The 20,306-nt window shown below is 42.7% G+C and overlaps 2 protein-coding genes across 2 annotated transcripts; both read left to right on the top strand.

The window, feature by feature from the left end:
* The first annotated feature begins 2,585 nt into the window (after positions 1-2,585).
* Positions 2,586-7,621, top strand: clec14a (C-type lectin domain containing 14A). The gene is made up of 2 exons (XM_015969298.3): positions 2,586-2,788; positions 4,402-7,621. Exon 2 carries the CDS (start codon positions 4,458-4,460, stop codon positions 5,520-5,522), a length of 1,065 nt encoding a protein of 354 aa, XP_015824784.3. The 5' UTR covers positions 2,586-2,788; positions 4,402-4,457; the 3' UTR covers positions 5,523-7,621.
* Positions 7,622-13,496: 5,875 nt separating this feature from the next.
* foxa1 (forkhead box A1) lies at positions 13,497-18,389 on the top strand. Its single transcript, XM_015969297.3, has 2 exons — positions 13,497-13,710; positions 15,234-18,389. Exons 1-2 carry the CDS (start codon positions 13,645-13,647, stop codon positions 16,401-16,403), a joined length of 1,236 nt encoding a protein of 411 aa, XP_015824783.1. The 5' UTR covers positions 13,497-13,644; the 3' UTR covers positions 16,404-18,389.
* The last annotated feature ends 1,917 nt before the right edge of the window (positions 18,390-20,306 follow it).

Here is a 20,306-nt window from a genome sequence, read left to right as displayed (position 1 = left end):
ATAAATCTGAGAAGCAGGAACAGTTGGCTGCTGCCAACTTGAGGACAAACTGAGTCCCAAAAGAAAAACACATTTAGATGTCACGGACAACAAAATATCTACAAAACGGTAACTAGGCCTCTCCCATTTGGTGGTGTGGGTTCCCATTTTAGGGTGGTGTGTCCGAAGGATGATAGTCTACGGAATGGGTGAGAGATCCTTGAACATGTCTGTGTTTAAAGCTAGCTTACTTTGTAGAATCATCCACACTAAGGTGGACTATAATTACTTCTGGACAAACTCATCACTTCCAACAAGAAGCACAATTTACTATAGTAACTTAATCTCTATGGTTATTCCTAAAGCCTGCGATGGGCTGGCGCTCTGTCCAGGGTGTACCCCGCCTGATTGCCCACTGACCGCTGGAAATAGGCACCAGCTCCCCCCGCGACCCTACGTGGACAAGCAGGTTCAGAAAATGGATGGTTGGTTATTCCTAAAGCTCCTTTAGCCACTCCTCATTCCAGTTTGCTGCTCCCAACAGCTGGAATAAGCTGCAAAAATCACTGAAGCTCACTACACACATCCCATTATCTACCTTCAATAATTCATTACAATCAATAGTTTCTGATCAATGTGCCTGTTTGAGTCCTTAAAGACTGTTTTAAGTCTGTTTGAATCCTTGGAAATATTATATATGAAAACAGTCCTTTTGTCTTTATGTCTGTTTTATTTTTTTTCTTGTATGTTTTTATCTTACCTGTTTTTATTTGATGTAAAGCTAACTGTTGCTGCTGCCTCTTGTAAATGAGAATGAGTTCTCCGTCTACTCATCTGGTTAAATTAAGGTTAAAAACACCATAAATTCATCATAAATTATCATTAATTAGTAACGGAAATGTGAATGAGTAAGAAACAATTACAGCACAAGTAACACACTTTCAAATGTGTTTTTTATACAATCACATAGTCCTGGGTGTCGCACACATTTATGCTCAGCCACATGGGTTCCTGCAAAAATTGGGTATTTTGTTCACTGTTGTCTTTAAAAAATAAAAGGTTTTTTGTTTCTCAGATGTTGTTAGATTTTTCTGACGGTGTTTCAAACAAAAGGCCAGACAAGAAGAAGGCTCACGCGAGTCTCAACATTTGTTTACAGATTTTTTTGAGTAAAAGTGTTCGATCAATATTAAAACTTTTTCTTTTCACCATTTTTTAACAAATGACATCCTAAAGTTTTTGTAGTGAATAGTATCTGAGTCACTCTGTACTCTTTTGGCCTCACCTGTCAACACACAAGAAGGTTGTTGCTAAACTAATGGCCCCAAACTAGCCTCCAGGTCTGTTTCCATGGAGATGAGCTCAGCTCATGAGGTGGTTGCCAACATCTTCTGCTGGGTTTATACCAAAGCCTTTCAGCAGATGGCAGTGTAGACTGTTTTGATGTCAAGCATCTGTCACAGGACGTCAGAGTTTGAGCATTTCCTGTTCTCAGTGATTTTATTTGGAAACCCCAGTCGGCTGTAGGTGTGGTGAAGTCCATTTCTCAGAATCACCAGCTGTTCAGGTGTCAACAAATAAAGCCATCAGTGGTGATCAAATGTTTTTATGCTTGGTTCTGAAAGACTCTTTCATGTTCATTTCACATCCAAGATGTGCTTTCCATGAAGAGTTACCACACACAAATTACTAGTTACCACGGGAACGACAATCCACTAGAGCTTGCGCCACCCTCTCCTATCACACTTCCTGTTATTTTTGTCTATTTCCTCCAGGAGACAGGAAGCATCTGAGCCTTGGTCGCTATCAGCCTGAGTCTGAGCGCTGCATGTTTCCACCATTTGTTCAGGAACACAGAGAGTGTTCCCAGACTAGGAGCTTGGACTGATTCTGGTCCTGGAATTGTTTCCGAGAGTCCATCGGCTTAGAGGGGTTAACTGATAAAACTAAACATGGGGCTATAGCTGAAACCCAAAGAGGACATGTAGAACATTTCTGACCTCTCATGATTAACAGCTGGTCCATAGTTTGGTCTCCTTCACCTGTCCAGGTGGTCCGTTGGATAGTAAATTCAGCTAAACTGTCAGAATGAGTTGTTCTCAGTGTAATACCAAATCCCCAACGATTGGAGCAATTGATATCAGGTATAGAAGGGGCACAAACTTCTCAGAAAACCTCTCAGAACATCGATTTTTTTGGGAAAGTGTTTTAGTTTTGTAGAAAAATACTGTTGTTATTTGTTTCTATGACCAAATGTATTTTTATTTAGTTCAATGTAAACAAAATGATGTACACAATAATTAACTAGTAGTGCTGTGGTGTTGAAATGTAACTGGTAACACACCTTCTACGTGTTTATATGCTTTTTAAGTCTTTATTCAGAAAATTCTCATTTTTTGGCTCATTTCTTCAAACTGATTTATGAATTTCACACTGAGATTTTCTCTGCTGACTGTGTGTGTGTATGTGTGTGTGTGTGTGTGTGTGTGTGTGTGTGTGTGTGTGTGTGTGTGTGTGTGTGTGTGTGCGCGCACGCGTATGGTGAGGTCAGCTCACCATATCAAGACACAGCAGACTTCCTGTCTTGGAGGGTGAGGGGTGGGAGGGTAACAACCTGCTGAATGAGCTCTAAAGGGGACGCCTGGACGGAGGAGTCAAGAGAGAAAGCTTCTCAGACCAAATGAAGAGAAAATATGACTTAAAAGCTGGAAAAGCTGAGAGACGAGGAGCAGAAACAGAGTCAAGAAAGAGAAGAACAAAGAAGGCAGAGGAAGATAAAGATCAGAAAAGCAGGAAAACTTAGATAGAGGTAAGACAACAACTCCCAACCAGTACATTTTATTTGATGAAGCTGCCATCAGTTTCAGTGACAACCTCTAAAGCAGTGATGATGTAATACTCAACTACATTAATTTATATTGATTTAGTTTTGTGTCTGAAGCAGCATCCAGTTTACGATCATAGACCTTCTTATCATCAGGAGAAGAATCAAGGAATAACAGAGAAAGGATCTGCATTAAACATATATCTGAGACGGAAATAGTAAAAATTAATCAGCCAGCCAACAGAGTCCCATTACCTCAAGATCTGTATCCTTAAAAAATCCAAGAAAGGCCAAAGAGAATAAAAAATTAAGTTAGCATTACAAGGAAGGACCTGTGAGTCTGATTAACTATTCCTCTGTAGGATAAATCAGCCTCTTCTGACTGATCACTGTCATCGTTAAAGGAGCAACAGACCATAAAGATAAAATTGACTCGTTATCAACAAGATGTCACCTTCAGTTTGAAGTCTTCTGCTAATGATTCTTTAAATGTAGACGGTTTAATTCAGTTCAGTTTATTTAAACAGCGCCAAATCACAATTCTATTAAAGTTATTAAAGGCTATTCACAAAGTAAACATTCCAATACAGGTCAGTTCATTAAGCCAATCAGTAAAAAGTTTCCTTTATAAAGAACCCAACAGATGACATCGAGTCACTGACTAGTGTCAGAGTCTTTACAGCAATCCTCATACTAAGCAAGCATATAGCAACAGTGGAGAGGAAAACTCCCCTTTAACAGGAAGAAACCTCCAGAGGATCCTGGCTCAGCACAAGCAGCCATCCGCCACAACTAGGGATCAAGAAGACAGAGCAGAGTCACACACACCAACATGCACAGTTAACAGCTGAAATAGCAGGAAATAATGCAAATATAGAGTCGTGGTAGAAGAAAGTAGTCAAGTGTGGAAAGTGGTCAGTGTTTCTTCCAGCAGTCTAAGCCTATAGCAGCATAACTACAGAGATAACTCTGGATAATCTATCCTATTTAGATGGAGGCATGTTGGAGGCAGGGCAAGGGAGAGCCGTCTTTACCGACTGTACACTCCACCTCCCTCTACTCCCCCACTTGTCCAGATCTGGGCTAACATCAGATTTTAACCATAGGCCCTATCAAATAAAAATGTTTTAAGCCTAGTCTTAAAAGTACACAAGGTGTCTGCCTCACTTACTAAAGCTGTGCGCTGGTTCCATAGGACAGGAGCCTGAAAACTAAAAGATCTGCCTCCCATCCTTGTTTTGCATATTCTAGGAACCACCTGTAAACCTGCAGTTTTAGAGTGAAGTGCTCTGTTAGGAACATATGGAACAATCAGTTCACTGATGTATGATGGAGCCTGATTATCAGCCCGATTAGACACGATAAGTCTTCAGCAGTTTCTGATAAACATCCATTTTGGTCCCATTTTCTCAGAGACTGAAGTTATATCATTGTCATTTAAAAGAACCAGAGAAATTTCTCCAGGCCAAAGGTCAAAGATCCAGACAGGTTTTATTATTGAAAATAAAGTAAAACACCCTTGTGTGGGACAGCAAAATAACAATAAATGCATAAACAAAATAATATTTATTCACTGACAGAGTATATCCTTTTGACAGAGACATCAACAAGGAGGCGGAGCTTATCGTTGCAACAGTGGGTGGAGTTAGAGGAGATGAAGGGTTCTTACTCTCTTTGGGCAGTTGTCTTCCTGCTGAAGGCAGTCTCAGCCTCACAAACCTACTACACCCTCAGCCATTTGGAGGCTAGCTTTGATCAGGCCATGGCTAGCTGTTTTCCTGGAGTTCTCACAACCACAAGCAGCAAGGAAGAAGTTCAAAAACTGCATGAACTTCTAAACAATTCTGTAACATATCAGGAGGATGTGACAGTCTGGATCGGACTGAAGAAGACAAACGATGGATGCATCAATCCATCACTGCCGCTGAAAGGGTTTGAGTGGGTGGAGAACATCACACAGGAGTCAGAGATCCACACCTGGGTGGAGGAGCCGAAACTCACCTGTACAGAGACACTGTGCGCGGCTCTAAAATGGAAGGGAGTCCGGTCCGGAGTCGAGTTGGGTCTTCTTCCTGTCTCCTGTAAAACCAGATACCGTTATGTCTGCAAGGTGAAGGGTGAACCACCAGGAAGGGAACCAGCTACTACAAAATCTGTTGCATTAGAACCAGAACTGAGACCAGAAACAGCTGCAACATTCAAACCTGAACTAACTACAGCAGAACCAGGCCCAGCTTCACCAAAGCCAAACACTGATGCCAGCCCTGGATCTAGAACAAAACTAGATTCCTGTCAGAGTCTTGATGGAATTGAGACAAACAGGTTCAAGATTCGTTCCCTGTTTCTGGACCCTGATAACCAAACCTGGGTCCATGTACACTGCTGGTTGGACTTCAAACTGCACTTGTTCTGTACAGGTCGTCCTGTCGTTTGGAGACAGGTGGACGGATCTCAGGCAGACTTCAGCAGCATCTGTCACTGTGAGGAAGGTTTTCAGAGAAACGCTTCAGGACACTGCATTGACATTGATGAGTGTGTCAGCAGGAAGCCCTGCAGGAGAACCTGCCTGAACACCAAAGGTTCCTTCAGGTGTGTCTGTGAGGAAGACTCTGATGAAGACCCATCCTGCAAAAACACAGCAAGCACTGAAGAGAAGAGCTCCATGATCCTCCTCCTGGTTCTCTTCCTGTTGCTACAGACCTGCTGGTGCCAACTGTGACTTCATAAATGCTGAACTGACTCTTGATCTGGATCGAGAAGACCTGAAATCACACTAACAGTTTTCCTTCATCAGACCAATCAGAAGGAAGCAAAACAAGAGACCAGAGGTGTTCGGAGAGCTTCCAGACCAACAGCACCTGGATGGTTTTGGTTGAAATAGTTTGTTTAATTTGATCAAATGTTCAATACAGTGGAGTGAAAAATTATTTGCCCTCTTCCTGATTTCTTATTCTTTTGCATGTTTGTCACACAAAATGTTTCTGATCATCAAACACATTTAACCATTAGTCAAAGATAACACAAGTAAACACAAAATGCAGTTTTGAAATGATGGTTTTTATTATTTAGGGAGAGAACAAAATCCAAACCTACATTGCCCTGTGTGAAAAAGTCATTGTCCCCTGAACCTAATAACTGGTTGGGCCTCCCTTAGCAGCAATAACTGCAATCAAGCGTTTGCGATAACTTGCTACTAGTCTTTTACAGCGCTCTGGAGGAATTTTGGCCCACTCATCTTTGCAGAATTGTTGTAATTCAGCTTTATTTGAGGGTTTTCTAGCATGAACCGCCTTTTTAAGGTCATGCCATAGCATCTCAATAGGGTTCAGGTCAGGACTTTGACTAGGCCACTCCAAAGTCTTCATTTTGTTGTTCTTCAGCCATTCAGAGGTGGATTTGCTGGTGTGTTTTGGGTCATTGTCCTGCTGCAGCGCCCAAGATGGCTTCAGCTTTAGTTGACGAACAGATGGCCAGACATTCTCCTTCAGGAGGTTTTGGTAGACAGTAGAATTCATGGTTCCATTAATCACAGCAAGCCTTCCAGTTCCTGAAGCAGCAAAACAACCCCAGACCATCACACTACCACCACCATATTTTACTGTTGGTATGATGTTCTTGTCTGAAATGCTGTGTTACTTCTACACCAGATGTAACGGGACATTTGCCTGCCAAACAGGTCAACTTTTATCTCATCAGTCTGCAAGGTATTTTCCCAAAAGTCTTGGCAATCATTGAGATGTTTCTTAGCAAAACTGAGACGAGCTCTTTATGTTCTTTTTGCTTAACAGTGGTTTGCGTCTTGGAAATCTGCCATGCAGGCCATCTTTGCCCAGTCTCTTTCTTATGGTGGAGTTGTGAACGCTTTAGAAGTTGTCCTGGGGTCTTTTGTGACCTCTCGGATGAGTTGTCTCTGCGCTCTTGGGGTAATTTTGGTCGGCCGCCCACTCCTGGGAAGGTTCACCACTGTTCCATGTTGTTGTCATTTGTGGATGATCGCTCTCACTGTGGTTCACTGGAGTCCCAAAGCTCCAGAAATGGCTTTATAACCTTTACCAGACTGATAGATCTCAATTACTTTAGTTCTCATTTGTTCTTGAATTTCTTTGGATCTTGACATGTCTAGCTTTTGGTCTACTTCTGTGTCAGGCAGCTCATATTTAAGCGATTTCTTGATTGAAACAGGTGTGGCAGCAATCAGGCTTGTGGGTGGCTACAGAAATTGAACTCCAGTGTGAAAGACCACTGTTGGATTATTTAAAAGGGGGCAATTACTTTTTTCACACAGGACAATGTAGGTTTGGATTTTGTTCTCTCCCTAAATAATAAAAACCATCATTTCAAAACTGCATTTTGTATTTGCTTGTGTTATCTTTGACTAATGGTTAAATGTGTTTGATGATCAGAAACATTGTGTGACAAACATGCAAAAGAAGAAATCAGGACGGGGCAAATTGTTCACATCACTGTACATGTAAATAAAAAGGATGACTTTGAGCTCATGAATCGGTGCAGCTTTGATGATCAAACACAACGATGCAAAGCCAGATCGGTCAAGCCTTCAGTATCTATAACTGTTATAATGGTGATGATTGTGGGCTTACAGCTGATGAAAACCCACATCTCAGTCAATCAGAATATTGTGAAAAGGTTCAATATTCTAGACTCAAAGTGTCACACTCTAATCAGCTGATGACTCCAGAACACCTGAAGAGGGCTCCTGAGCCTTTAGATGGGCTCTCAAGATGACTTACTGAACTATTGCACCATATTAAAATTTTACTAATACATTTTTACAAAATAAAATAGTATTGAACACCACTGCTTCCTGTCATGTTGGCAATATGTTTAACCCAGGACATGAAAGAATCACAAGCGGAGACGAGGGTGAGTAAAATTACAGATAATATTAAAGAACGAATAGTAAAATAAAGCGCTGCTCCAAACGAGAACAGGAGGGAGCGAGATCTGGAACGAAAGAACAGGCTGGGATTAAAATCACAACAAACAAACCCTGGAACCAGAGAACCAGAACAGGAATGGTTTGGAGAGTTTCTCTTACTGGGAACGTTTAAATCTTTGGTGAGGCTGGGCTGGGTGGTTGAAGCCAAGCGGGGACAGACAGGACACAGAGGCTGAGGATCCAGGCTGGGATGAGTGAACAGGTTGTGTGGCAGATAGCGAGGCAGGTACTGCTGTAGATCCGGAGGAGGTTGGTAGGCAGACTGGGAACGGGTAGGGTGACCGGCGAGCGGCGGAGAGCAAGGAGACCAAGGGACGGTGAGCGACGTGATGTAAACAACTCCAGGCGGTGGTGAGTAATCCTGAGTAAAAGATGAGTAGAGTTCAGAACACAAGACCAGGGCTGACAGGAACAGACTGACTAGAATACACACAGAATATCAAAAACTAAACTTGAGACAGACTAGTGTTACCCAAGATGCGAGTATCAACCGGTACTGGAGTTGTGTCCCACCGCTCCTTAAGTACCCCTGGTCCTCTGATCAGGGAGATCAGGAGCAGCTGGCTCTCCGACACGCCCACCTGAAACACAAACTTTAAACAACTGCTGTGCATTATGTGAGCTGATTAGTGAGCGGGGCAGATTGTGACACTTCCTGTTCTCAGTGGGCGTGGCTAAGGTATGTTCAGAACTGATATCGGATTTAACATGTGAATTCTGGTGCAGATCAGATGGTTTGTGTTCACCAATCAAAGTTAGAGGTTTAGGTGAGCCCACATCCTGAGAAAAGGTTTGCTAAAAGGCAGAGTCACTCATTAAAATCTCTTATTAGAAGAAAAACTAATCAGAACTTCTTGTGATGTTCAGGGAGGTTTTCAGTCAGTTCTTGTGGTTCTTGTAGTCCACAATCAGTTCTTTTCGATTCTGGTGGAGCTCCAGGTCCACTCCCCAGAAGAGAGATCTTTGATCTGGACCCTAGGATCTGCCTCCATCTGGTGGCAGCACCTGACTGTCACAACACTCAGGGTGCATTATGGGTGATGCAGTTCTGTGTTACACTGCAGGTGGTTTGGAAGGAAGACTGCATCCTCTGGTCTGGTTCCACCCTGCCCCAGAAAACTGCTAAATAGGTTAATAACTTCCCCTCCGCGTTCTTAATGGGGGCCTTGGACCTTGTCTGTTTTTATCAATTTTTGAGGAGTGAGCACCATCTCACCCCTGACCCCGAGCAGGAATCAGCCATCCTCACAGCTAAACCGTCACCTGTCCTGGAGGGGTCCCCTCATAGGACAACAGGAGGGTTATAACTACTTAGAATCAAAACTAAAATCAGAACAGAAGAGCAGACCATGTGGATCATTTGGACCATCCATCCATTATCTATACCCGCTCATTCATGCAGGATCGTGGGGTGCCGGTGCCTATCTCCAGCCCTCTTCAGGCAAATATAGGGGGGGGGAGGGGGGGGGGTTTACACCCTGAACAGGTTGCCAGTCCACTGCAGAGACACACAGGACAGCCATGCTCACACAACATCACTCCTAAGGACAATTCAGAGATTCCAATCTACCTAACAGTCACAATTTGGGAGTGTGGGAGAAAGCCGGAACACCCGGAGAGAACCCGCAATAAGCACAGGGAGAACATGCAAACTCCATGCAGGTACAGGATTCGAACCCGGGACCTCCTTGCTGCATGAAACAGTGCCAGCCATCTGTGGTGCACAATCCAGGCCCTGGAGGTCCGTGTGCTTCAACAAACCTGAATCTATCCAGCAGGTGATTAACAGGCTTTAGCAGAGCTTGATGAGCTGCTGAACGGGGGCCTCTTATAAGAAGCCTGCTTACGCACAGAACTAGGTCTGAAAACTGTGGATTCTTCTTCTTTTTTAGAGCTGTTGCCCTTGTTGCTTATGCTCACACATTTTCATGTTTCATTCACTGTTTTAGTCATTTCACTATCCACGTTGATGGCTGCTGTACCGCCATTTTTTATGTTGGTGTGTCCTTGTTCCTTTTGTGCAGCACTTTGGTCAACTGTCGTGCCGTTTTGATTGTTCTCTATAAATGAACTTGGTATGGTATGTCATGAGGTGTGAGGTGTTTATGTCATGTGGTTGGACCTTTGGGTTCTGACGACATCAGCACATTTATGTACCTGAACCTGGTTCTGAGAGATATTTGGAAAGAAGCTGCTGGTGAAGGTTTGGTTATCCTGGTGACCTGAGGAGGTTCTAATGAAGAGACCTGGACTTCTTTGACTTCAGAGGATGTTTCAGTTCTCATCCCTTAGGTTGATTGATTCTACATGAGAAGTGCAGAAATCATAATTTGTTTCAAAATGTTTCTCCCACTCACTTATCTTCTGAACGGCTTTTCTCCACTAGGATGTCCATTAGGGAGCTGTCGAACTCCAGCAGTCACCAAGTGAGGGGTGGAGGACACCCTGGACAGGCCTCCAGTCCATCACACAACCAGTCACACAGTCACTTGGGTCTCCCTTTTTTTAGAGTCGCCAATGAACCTGCCTGAACTATCTGGTTTTCGTCTGTGGGAGAAAACCCGCACATGCATGAGGAGAACATTGTAACTCCACGTAGGAAGCCTCAGTCTCCTCCTCTTCTGGTTGGCTCACGGGTCTCCGGAAGAACAACAACAGGAATGGAAGTGAATGGGGCTACTAATAAATGGATGGATGAATATGTTTTTTTAAGTGTCATGCACAACACGTTCCCAGCTCATGTGGGCTTCTAAGGCACTATTTAACAGAAACAAGTGGCCATCTCAGGAACACTCCGTGGCGCGGGGGTGGGGGTGGGGGGCTTCAGATACACGCCACTCCTCGACTCCGCTGGTTTTGTGTTTAATCTTCCACATGAAGACAAGGTTAGGTCAGTCAAAGCTGTCAAAAATTAGCTAGAAGGACTTTGAAGCAGCAATGCTGAGATTTGGTGGGATGGAGCTTGAAAAAAAATTCCTTGAGTTGATTCTTGTATTAATTTTTTTCTTTCTTTTAAGGGAAGGGGTGTTATGGCTGGTGCCTTTTTGCCCTGGGAACTGGGGGCTCAGAGCTCCCATTGACGTCATCGCCTGCCCTGAAGGAGAAATGGACAGAACCTTAGCGCTCCCATTAAAGTTGCTTTCTACTCCACTTTGCTTTACACCCTGGATCACACATATGTTGTACTTCAGTTTAACTGAAAATAATTGTGTGTGTTTTGACTATGTCTGCCTCGTGTTTTGAAATATGCTAGCTTGTAAAAATTCCTGATTAAAATGACTACAAATGAGATTTCACATACACGACATCACAGCGTAATCTCTTCTCCCCTAGCGTAACTGCTACTTACCACATGACCAGATTTATAGCAGTTTTTTCCACGTTTATTGCTCCTTCTGTCATCCTGGAAGAAGGATTCAAAGCTCGCTAAACTCACAGCTATTTTCTTCTCTGTGCTGGTCGATGATGTCAGCATGGTGAGATGCATTTGTAGTCCGATGTGTCTTTTCACACAAAACCTGAAATAACTTTTGCCGCCGTTGGAAATCTTGGCATCTAAATGTGTTTTAAATTCATGAACATCATACGTGAAATCCACGGCACGTATCAAACGCGATGTGAAGATACCTTCAACAGCCCCATTGACTTGCAATACATTTTCTTATTTCTGTGGACCCATGGTCTGGAAGTAGATGGGCCTGACTTAGGCTTCCTGTGTGTGTGTGTGTGTGTGTGTGTGTGTGTGTGTGTGTGTGTGTGTGTGTGTGTGTGTGTGCGTGCGCGTGCGTGCGTGTGTGTGTGCGTGTGTGTGTGCGTGTGTGCGTGTGTGTGTGTGTGTGTGTGTGTGTGTGTGCGTGCGCGTGCGTGCGTGCGTGTGTGTGTGTGTGTGTGTGTGTGTGTGTGTGTGTGTGTGTGTGTGTGTGTGTGTGTGTGTGTGTGTGTGTGTGTGTGTGTGTGTGTGTGTGAAGAACATGTTAACTCTACAGGTGAAGAACATGACTACAGGTGAGTCAGCACTGACCTGAACATCAATCTCAGACAGGATCCAGATCTTTGTTCTTACACAAGTTCTGGTCTAAAGACTACAAGTGCTGCAGAGGATGAGCCCATTGGTCCAGATCCAAACTACCATGATCAGATTCAGATCCAACCAGGTTTGGTTCTCAGACACCTGAGTCCTTCAGGACATCTGTGATTTTCCGTGGTGGACTTAAAACCAATATGGGTGAAAGCTCTGAACTGAACTGATCTAAACCCATCTGGACTTGGTTTACAAAAGATAGATTCTCTAGACACAGGTCCAGGACCAGAACTCAAATGAGTTACCGTACATCTTCTGAAACACTCAAACCCGATATGATCTGTAAATAGAACTTTTTTGAGTTCATAGAAGGGATTTTTTCATATCTGTGGTACCAGTGGACCCCATCAGAACCAAAAACAATTGGATCCCCTTTCAAACGCTGAATGTTTTCCTCCAGAGGTGGTTCTTGTTAGTCAAACTTTTGTTCTGGTTATGACAATAATAGGAATCGAGGAATCTAGTCTTCATTTGCCCCCCAACCCCCGAACCCCCTCCTCGGTCTTTGTGTCCTCTTAGTCTTTCGTTAGTGAGTGTCCTATAATCCAGCGCCTCATCCAGTTAATCCAGTCAGATAATGGTGAACAGTGAGCAGTTGTTCCAGTCTGTTACTTCCTCATTAACAGATTTAAACCACCAGACTGGGACCAGTCCTCAGAAAACCAGATCACAAACTCATCAGTTACACCATTAAGGTCACAAAACGTGAAAATCAAACAAAATAAAGATTATGAATGGATAATGTAAAGTTCAGAGAACAAACTAATGACCTTTATTTCCTTTATTATTGTAACTAATAAGAACAATGTATTATTATTATTATTAATAATAAATAAAGAACAGACATTTTGAATTATCTCCTGATTTTTGACTAAAGAATATTATCGCCAAACTGATGTTTTAAAATTTTATTTAAATTAAACTTATTCTGCACATCATTATTGTCCAGATTATTCTTTGGTTGTGTCGAAAACACAGAAAATTGATGTTCAGATGCAAAAGATTCAGACTGATATAATCAATTTTGTCTGTCTTTTGTCTGATCCTTATCAAACTTTTATTTTGAAATGGGAAGTCAGTTTTATTCGTTTAAGTGTTTGTAAAATGATTTTATTCACAAAGAGGATTAATCTTAATCAGACCATCGGGTCTGTGAAGTGATTTTAATATTCTGGGTTTATTATTTATGGTTTATTTAGTTTATTCCTTCAAAATAAAACATGACAGTCAGACACATTTTGTGTAAGAAAACGTAAATCACACTTATTATTATTTTTTTGTTGTTAATGTGAAATGGATGGCTTAGTCAGTTTAATCAAAACGCTCCAGACGTGATCTTTCACAGGATCAGAGTTTTATTGTTTAATTATTTAAAATTTCAATTTCCAGAAATTTGGTGATTTAGTGAAAATATTTTAGATTTACATCTTTAATTTCTACACATTCGTTTGATCTCCAAAACATCCAGAACCCGCTCGGTTCGGTTCGATTTCAACACAGCAGCAACACGAGTGTGTGTGTGCGTGTGTGCGCGTGCGTGCGTGCGAGTGTGTGTGTGTGTGTGTGTGTGTGTGTGTTTTGGGTGGATGGGGGGGAGGGTCCAGAGGGCTGGACCTGGAGGAAAGGGATCACATCAGACCCTCAGACCGCAGGTCACCATCATCATCTCCTCCTCCTCCTCCTCCTCCTCACCCTTCCTCCCTCACTTGCCCGCGCGCCTCCACCTGAACAGGGACGCATCTGGACCGGTCGGACCGAAGCGGGTCAGCAGGATCCGTGCTCCGGGCCAGGACTACCGTGATGCTGGGCTCGGTGAAGATGGAAGGTCATGAAGCTCCGGACTGGAGCGGATACTACAGCGAAGAGGTCGGTTCCGGCTCGGTTCGGTCTGACACAAACGGTTTATTACAATAGGCAATGTAAAAATAAAAGTGCCTGCGCGAGCACAATTAGTGAGTTAGGATCAGAAATAGTTTGTTAAATTTTCTAAAGCTCCTCTAAAGTAAATTTAACACGAAACCGAACCTGGTTCCAGAACCAGATCACAAGTTCGGAGTTTGAACACCAAGATTTTTGTTAGATCAGTTAGAGATTTAATTATTAAATCAGATTTGTGAAGGAAAGTGAAGAAAGCATGTAGCTTCATCAAGTTTACGGTAAAAAGCATGGCAGATAAAACGAGTAAATAAAAACGAATTAAACCAAAAACATTCTCTGGTTAAACCTTAATTGTCTCTAAATTTATGAGGAACAAAAACAATTAAAAACAAATCAAACCAGTGAACAAAACGTGTTTTCTGTTGGTAAAAAACGGCCTGTTTTCACATTGTTTGTTTTTGTTTTTTCAGGGTTTGCTGTGGCTAAAATATACAACACTAAAGTATTTATGATTATTGATGATAATGTAATCTGTTTGTTTTTAATGATATTCAAGTAACTGCTGTTCGGGTTTTCAGAATAAAATTAATCTGAAAACGAGAAAAAAATTATAAAGTTTCAAAAAAGTAAATGTTGCTGATGGTTCGGATGATTTATTCCATGTTTTATTTTTTCACCTGGAAATTTTATTTTTATTAGCTGCTGATTGTTGCCCTCAGCCTGAATGAGATTTAAAAATGTACTTTACTTTAAGCTCTGAAATGATCAAAATAAACTAATAATGAACCATTAATTAAATAAACTTTTATTATATAAAAATGTCTTTATTCAGTTACAAAACGGATCTGATGTAAAAGCATTAATTAAAATATTAAACATAAAATTTAATCAGTTTAAAACAGTGACCTGCTTAAAAAGGAACAATATTTATGTATTAATTATTATTATTATTATTATTATTATTATTATTATTATTATTTAATTTGAAGTTTTTGATTAAAAAAATATATATACATATTTTATATTAAATTTTAACACAGGCTAGGGCCAAAACAACATATTTCTCATTAATCATGAAACTTTATTTATTTTCCAACAGAACTCTAAACACGTTTTGAAAATGTTCTGAATTTATTTTTATCCATGAGGAGTTTGATAAAATGAGACTGCAGAAGAGAAGTCAGAAAACAGCTTTCTGATTAGTTCTAATGCAGTTTATGTTTAAAGCTCCATAAACAAACAGGTTTGAGCTTTTACAAACCTTTGATCTGCTATGGTCTCACTGGACCTTCCGACTTATTTCAGACTAAGTCTTGTCTGATTGATGCTGGATGTTCAGATGGTTCTGATTTAAATGGGTCAGATCTGGTTAAAGTGATTTTAATTGTCTGATTGATCTGGTTCTGTGTGTTCTAGACCATTTTAACCCTCTACTGTGTCTGACTGGTCTTGATAAGCCCTGACAGATTCTGTTCCTTGGGTCCCACCAGCTCTGCTGTGTCTTGTTGCAGGTGTACTCTCCAATGGCAGGCAGTGGGATGGGTTCTGGTCTCGGGATGGCTTCCATGTCAGGCTACATGTCCAGCAACGGGACCACATCTGGCTCCTTCAACATGTCCTACAATGGTACTGGTCTGAATCCTTCCTCAGTAGGGGGGGTAGGAGGCTCAGCTCCGGCACCCATGTCGAGTCTGGGGGGCGGGATGGCTTCCATGGGTGGGGCTTTGAGTCCATCCGGTGTGGGCTCAGTGTCGGCTCAGCAGGCCTCCATGGGCCTGAACCCCTATGGGGGCATGAGTCCCACCATGAGCTCCAGCATGGCCTTCAGTGGAGGTGGGCTGAACCGGACCCGGGACCAGAAAACGTTCAGAAGGAGCTACCCGCATGCCAAGCCGCCCTACTCCTACATTTCTCTCATCACCATGGCGATCCAGCAGGCGCCCAGTAAGATGCTGACTCTGAGTGAGATCTACCAGTGGATCATGGACCTGTTCCCATACTACCGGCAGAACCAGCAGCGCTGGCAGAACTCCATCCGACACTCGCTCTCCTTCAACGACTGTTTTGTCAAAGTGTCTCGCTCGCCGGACAAACCAGGGAAGGGTTCCTACTGGACCCTGCACCCCGACTCTGGGAACATGTTTGAGAACGGCTGCTACCTGCGGCGGCAGAAGAGGTTCAAGTGTGAGAAAAAGATGTCGGTGAAGGGAGACGTCAGGAAGGACCAGATGGTTTCTGGTGGAGGTCAGGGATCCTCTCATGCAGGGGAGTCCACCAAACCCAGTGGACTTCTGGATTCTCCTGTGGCCTCCTCCAGCCAAGTGTCCTCCCACCCTGGTCTGGACCTCAGGGAGGGGGTTGGAGGGGTCTCAGACCTGAAGGTGTCCAGCTCTCAGTTACTGTCTTCATTGTCCCTGCCCCCTCATTCCCTGGCCCACGAGACCCCTTTGCACATCAAAGGAGACCCCCACTATTCCTTCAACCACCCGTTTTCTATCAACAACCTCATGTCGTCCTCAGAGCAGCAGCACAAACTGGACCTGAAGGCCTACGAGGCCCTTCAGAACTCTTCTTACAGCAGTGGGGGCATGTCTGGTCTCTCAGGGAGGACCATGGAGACGCTGGAGGCCTCGTACTACCAGGGGATGTATCCCAGACCCCTGCTGAACAGCTCGTCGTAGCTGCCCGGCCCAGACCTTCTGCATGCAGCTGAACGGGACTCCTGCACTGTGACCATTTTATCATGCTGACGTTTCAGTCTGAGCCAATAAACACTGATCCCAGGTCTGCGGTCTCCTCACACACAGAAACTGCTGAAATGGATTTAGAATCCTGGAAAAGTAAACAGTCTTAAGGAATGTCAAAGGTCACATTCGATTCCTGACAGCAGAGTCCCCCTAAAACCAAGACCTCATGGTCCATGACTGTTGGGAGACGCGTCCCTGTTGGACTCAGGTTCCGTTGATCATCTCGTTACAGAACGATCGGGTTATTTTTCAGCAGAAAATTTGTCCGAAAGTGTCTGAATTTTGTCCGGTTTCTTTCAGCATCTGTCCTCCAGCTCCTCCAAAAGTCGTTTCACATTTCTACGCTTTCTGACTCCTGGAAACCAAACTGAGACAGATCCAGACAGGTTCTAGATGGGTCCCAGAGCTGGACCCAGTGAGAGAAAATTTGTCTTGAATATGAAAATTCTCTATTGAATATGTTCAAAATTCCAGCCTCTTGACAGTGAGACCCTGAGACTCATGAGAGCAAACCCTGGAGAACATTTTCGTATGTTCTGTAAAGTCTTTCTGTCTCCAACAGTCATGCCCGGGTGAAATCCTGGTTTTAGAACTCTGCTGATGCTGCGGTTCTTGTCTGGATTCTTCTACGAGGACCAGATGACCCAACCAGTCTGACCTGGACTCTGTGGTCCTCTTCTTGATCTGGTCAGGACAGTTTGGCATCAGGGTCCTGGACCTGGGTCTGAGTCTGAAGTCGGGTTCAGAGATGAACGTTTTGATTCTGTCAGCAGATCTGAGTTCTGGATCCTGAAGTAAAAACCTTGAACCTGAACTTGGTCCAGGAACTGGACCATAGAGACCAGATCAGAGGTCCCCTCAGCTCTGCTGTCAGTGCTTCAGGTCCAGATCCAGGATGTGTCGGTGGCAGCAGAACCGGTTCATCCTGTGATCGGACCTTTAACGGACCAGCTGAACTATAGATCTCTGACCCTGACCCAGAACTGGTTCTGTCCCGGTCAGGTTTGTTTACCTGATGATGTTGTCCTGGAAACGTTTACAGGGATGGATCACAGAATCATCAGGAAGACGAGGATCTAAATCTCCCACGACCTCGTCTGTCTCCCAGCTGACCTCTTGAAGGGTCATGACCCCCAGTTTGACAATCCCATCGCTGGACCCCCCCCCCCCCCCCCCACACACACACACACACACACTTTTGAATCTCTGATCGTGTCTTCAAAGTTAAAGTTCAGCTGCTGGGAGAGAAAATATAAAACACACATAATAACGTTGGTTCTGTTTAACCCCGAGAAAGTTCTAATTAACCAATTATTCCTAATTTAATCAACCCAGAACATTTATTTAAATGAGTCAAAATCAGTAAAACAGCTTTGATAAAAAAGAAATTCTAAAACTAAAAAAGTGAAAGAAAAACAAAAAATACATTTTATTTAGTCAATAAAAAATCTGCTGACTGCACGAGGAAGTGGCTCAGCCCAACACATTCAGAACCCCTACAGAACCAGAACCAGCGCATCACAGACCAAACCCAGAAGCACCGCAGCTGATCTGTTTTTACTGAGCATGAGATCCGGACCGACCCAAACAGCTGACCCAGAATCAGCCTAAACATCCTGTCCCTCTGGTTTAATGTCCTCCGACCCGGTTCCGCAGACCCAGTTCCACCTGTCTTAATTTAATTTATAAGGAACCAGCTGATGAGCCCAGATCTGAGCAGCAGAACCAGAACCAGAACCAGGCTCTGATGGTGTGTGATTCAGTCTTATATTGGTTGTGTGCATGAATGAGGGGAGAGGTTTCCCGCTGAGTCGGGTCTGTGTTGCTTTTGGACTCTGATGCATGTTCTTAACTTAATGTGTCACTTTTAAATAAAACAAACCGGAAACAATAAAGTTTGTTTCTTTTCTTCTGAGTTCAGACTTTAGAACATGCGCGTGACCATTCTCCACCCGATTTAGATCAAAACAAATTAAACGTAAACAGTTTGTGTGTGTTCGCACATCAGAACCAAATAGCTGATATCAAGTTTCGTTTGAAGAAGAGGTCATTTTGGTTTTAGTGCTAAAATAAAACATTGCTTGTCCAAAATGGGGTCCGAGAGCCGCAGGCGGACCGGTTTTAATTCAAATTAACTAACATTTTTTTAATTTTTTTAACGAATTGTTGAAACATTCCTGTTAGGAAATCAGAGGCTAATTTTAAATAGTTTTGAAATAAAGACATCAGCTCATATGAGACAGAATAAAATATAGATAATAATAATAAAAGTCAAATGGAAATAGGCTAATATATTCTCTTAATCAGCGGACAAAATAAAAGAGAATGTTTTCAAGTCACGAGACCCGGTTCCGTCTCAAATTCGGCCAAGCTCGCAGTGATCCTGAACCGGAAAACGCGCACTTTAAGGCGTTTTGGCTCCGGTGATCCCGGAATTATCCGCTCATTAGGCGCAGAAACTGTAGCGGAGCGCTGAAAGAACCGGAACAAAAGGAACGGAACCGAGTCCAAAACACCCCGATGATGATGATTAACTCCAAAATAACAGCAAAACAAACAACTCAAATAACAACAAACAAACAAAGAAGCAGCCGATCTGAAGGTTTTGATTTGTAATTAAATAAATGCTCCGGATTTTAACCAGGCATTAAAATAAAAAGAATTCATATTATTATTATTATTATTATTATTATTATTATTATTATTATTATTATTATTATTATTATTATCATCATCATCAATATAGGTATTGTTAATATTAACATAACAACAACAACAATAACAGTAATTATTATAATTGTTGTTGTTATGTTAGTATAATTATTATAATAATAAATAATAATAATAATTATTATTAATATTATTTTCTATTTTATTTTCATTATAGATATGATTAATATTAACATAACAACAACAACAACAATAATAATAACAGTAATTATTATTGTTGTTGTTATGTTAGTATTAATAATAGTTACAATAATAACAATAACAATAATAACAATAATAATACTTATTATTATTATTATTGTTGTTATTATGGATTTATCCATAAGTCAGACACATAAACCAAAAATAACGACTGAACCGGAACTGTCTGAACGGGTCACACTATCAAACACAATAAACTCACTAACAGCTTCCTGCCATAGAACATATTATGGGATGCTGCTGGTTGAAGATCTAAGAGAATGAACTGGATCTGGATGGAGAAGAATTACAGCTCCTAGAAACCAAGATGAGAAAAGAAAATCCAGTCTAGCATCTGCCTGACGCACACACACACACACACACACACACACACACACACACACACACACACACACACACACACGCACGCACGCACGCACACACACACACACACACTCAGGAACATGAATAAAAACATGAGGCTTGTTTTCCAGACCTCACCTTTCTGGGGTGAATTATTCTGCAGGAGGAGCGACTGCGCTCAGGTGTGACCTACCTGTGACTCCTGATGCAGGTTCAGGTGAAAACTGACAGCTTCATTATTTACTTACATCAGCGGCGTTTTAGTCAACTTTTCAGTGTTCTGTGGCTCCAAGTTTTAGATCTTCTGGGAATGTTTTTGGGTTATTCACTGTGTGCCACCCAGTCTGCTGATGTAATACGAGCCATATGTTCCTGGTGGAGACGAGCCAGGCTGCTCAGGACGCCATGTCAGCGGTGTCAGGGGCAGCCTGGGGGCCCGAGCATCGCTTCACTAAAGGCTTCAGCCCCTTTTCTCTCCACTAACGCCTTATGGAAGAACATGTTGGCCACAATACGGCGGCCTTCAGCCTCTTTCTTCCCCCCGTCTTTCATATCCCCACTAGA

The sequence above is a fragment of the Nothobranchius furzeri genome, chromosome 18 (assembly GCF_043380555.1).
Source record: "Nothobranchius furzeri strain GRZ-AD chromosome 18, NfurGRZ-RIMD1, whole genome shotgun sequence".
Classification (NCBI taxonomy): domain Eukaryota; kingdom Metazoa; phylum Chordata; class Actinopteri; order Cyprinodontiformes; family Nothobranchiidae; genus Nothobranchius; species Nothobranchius furzeri.
The sequence above is the reverse complement of the archived record's forward strand: the minus strand, read 5'-3'. Positions and strand labels throughout refer to the sequence as shown.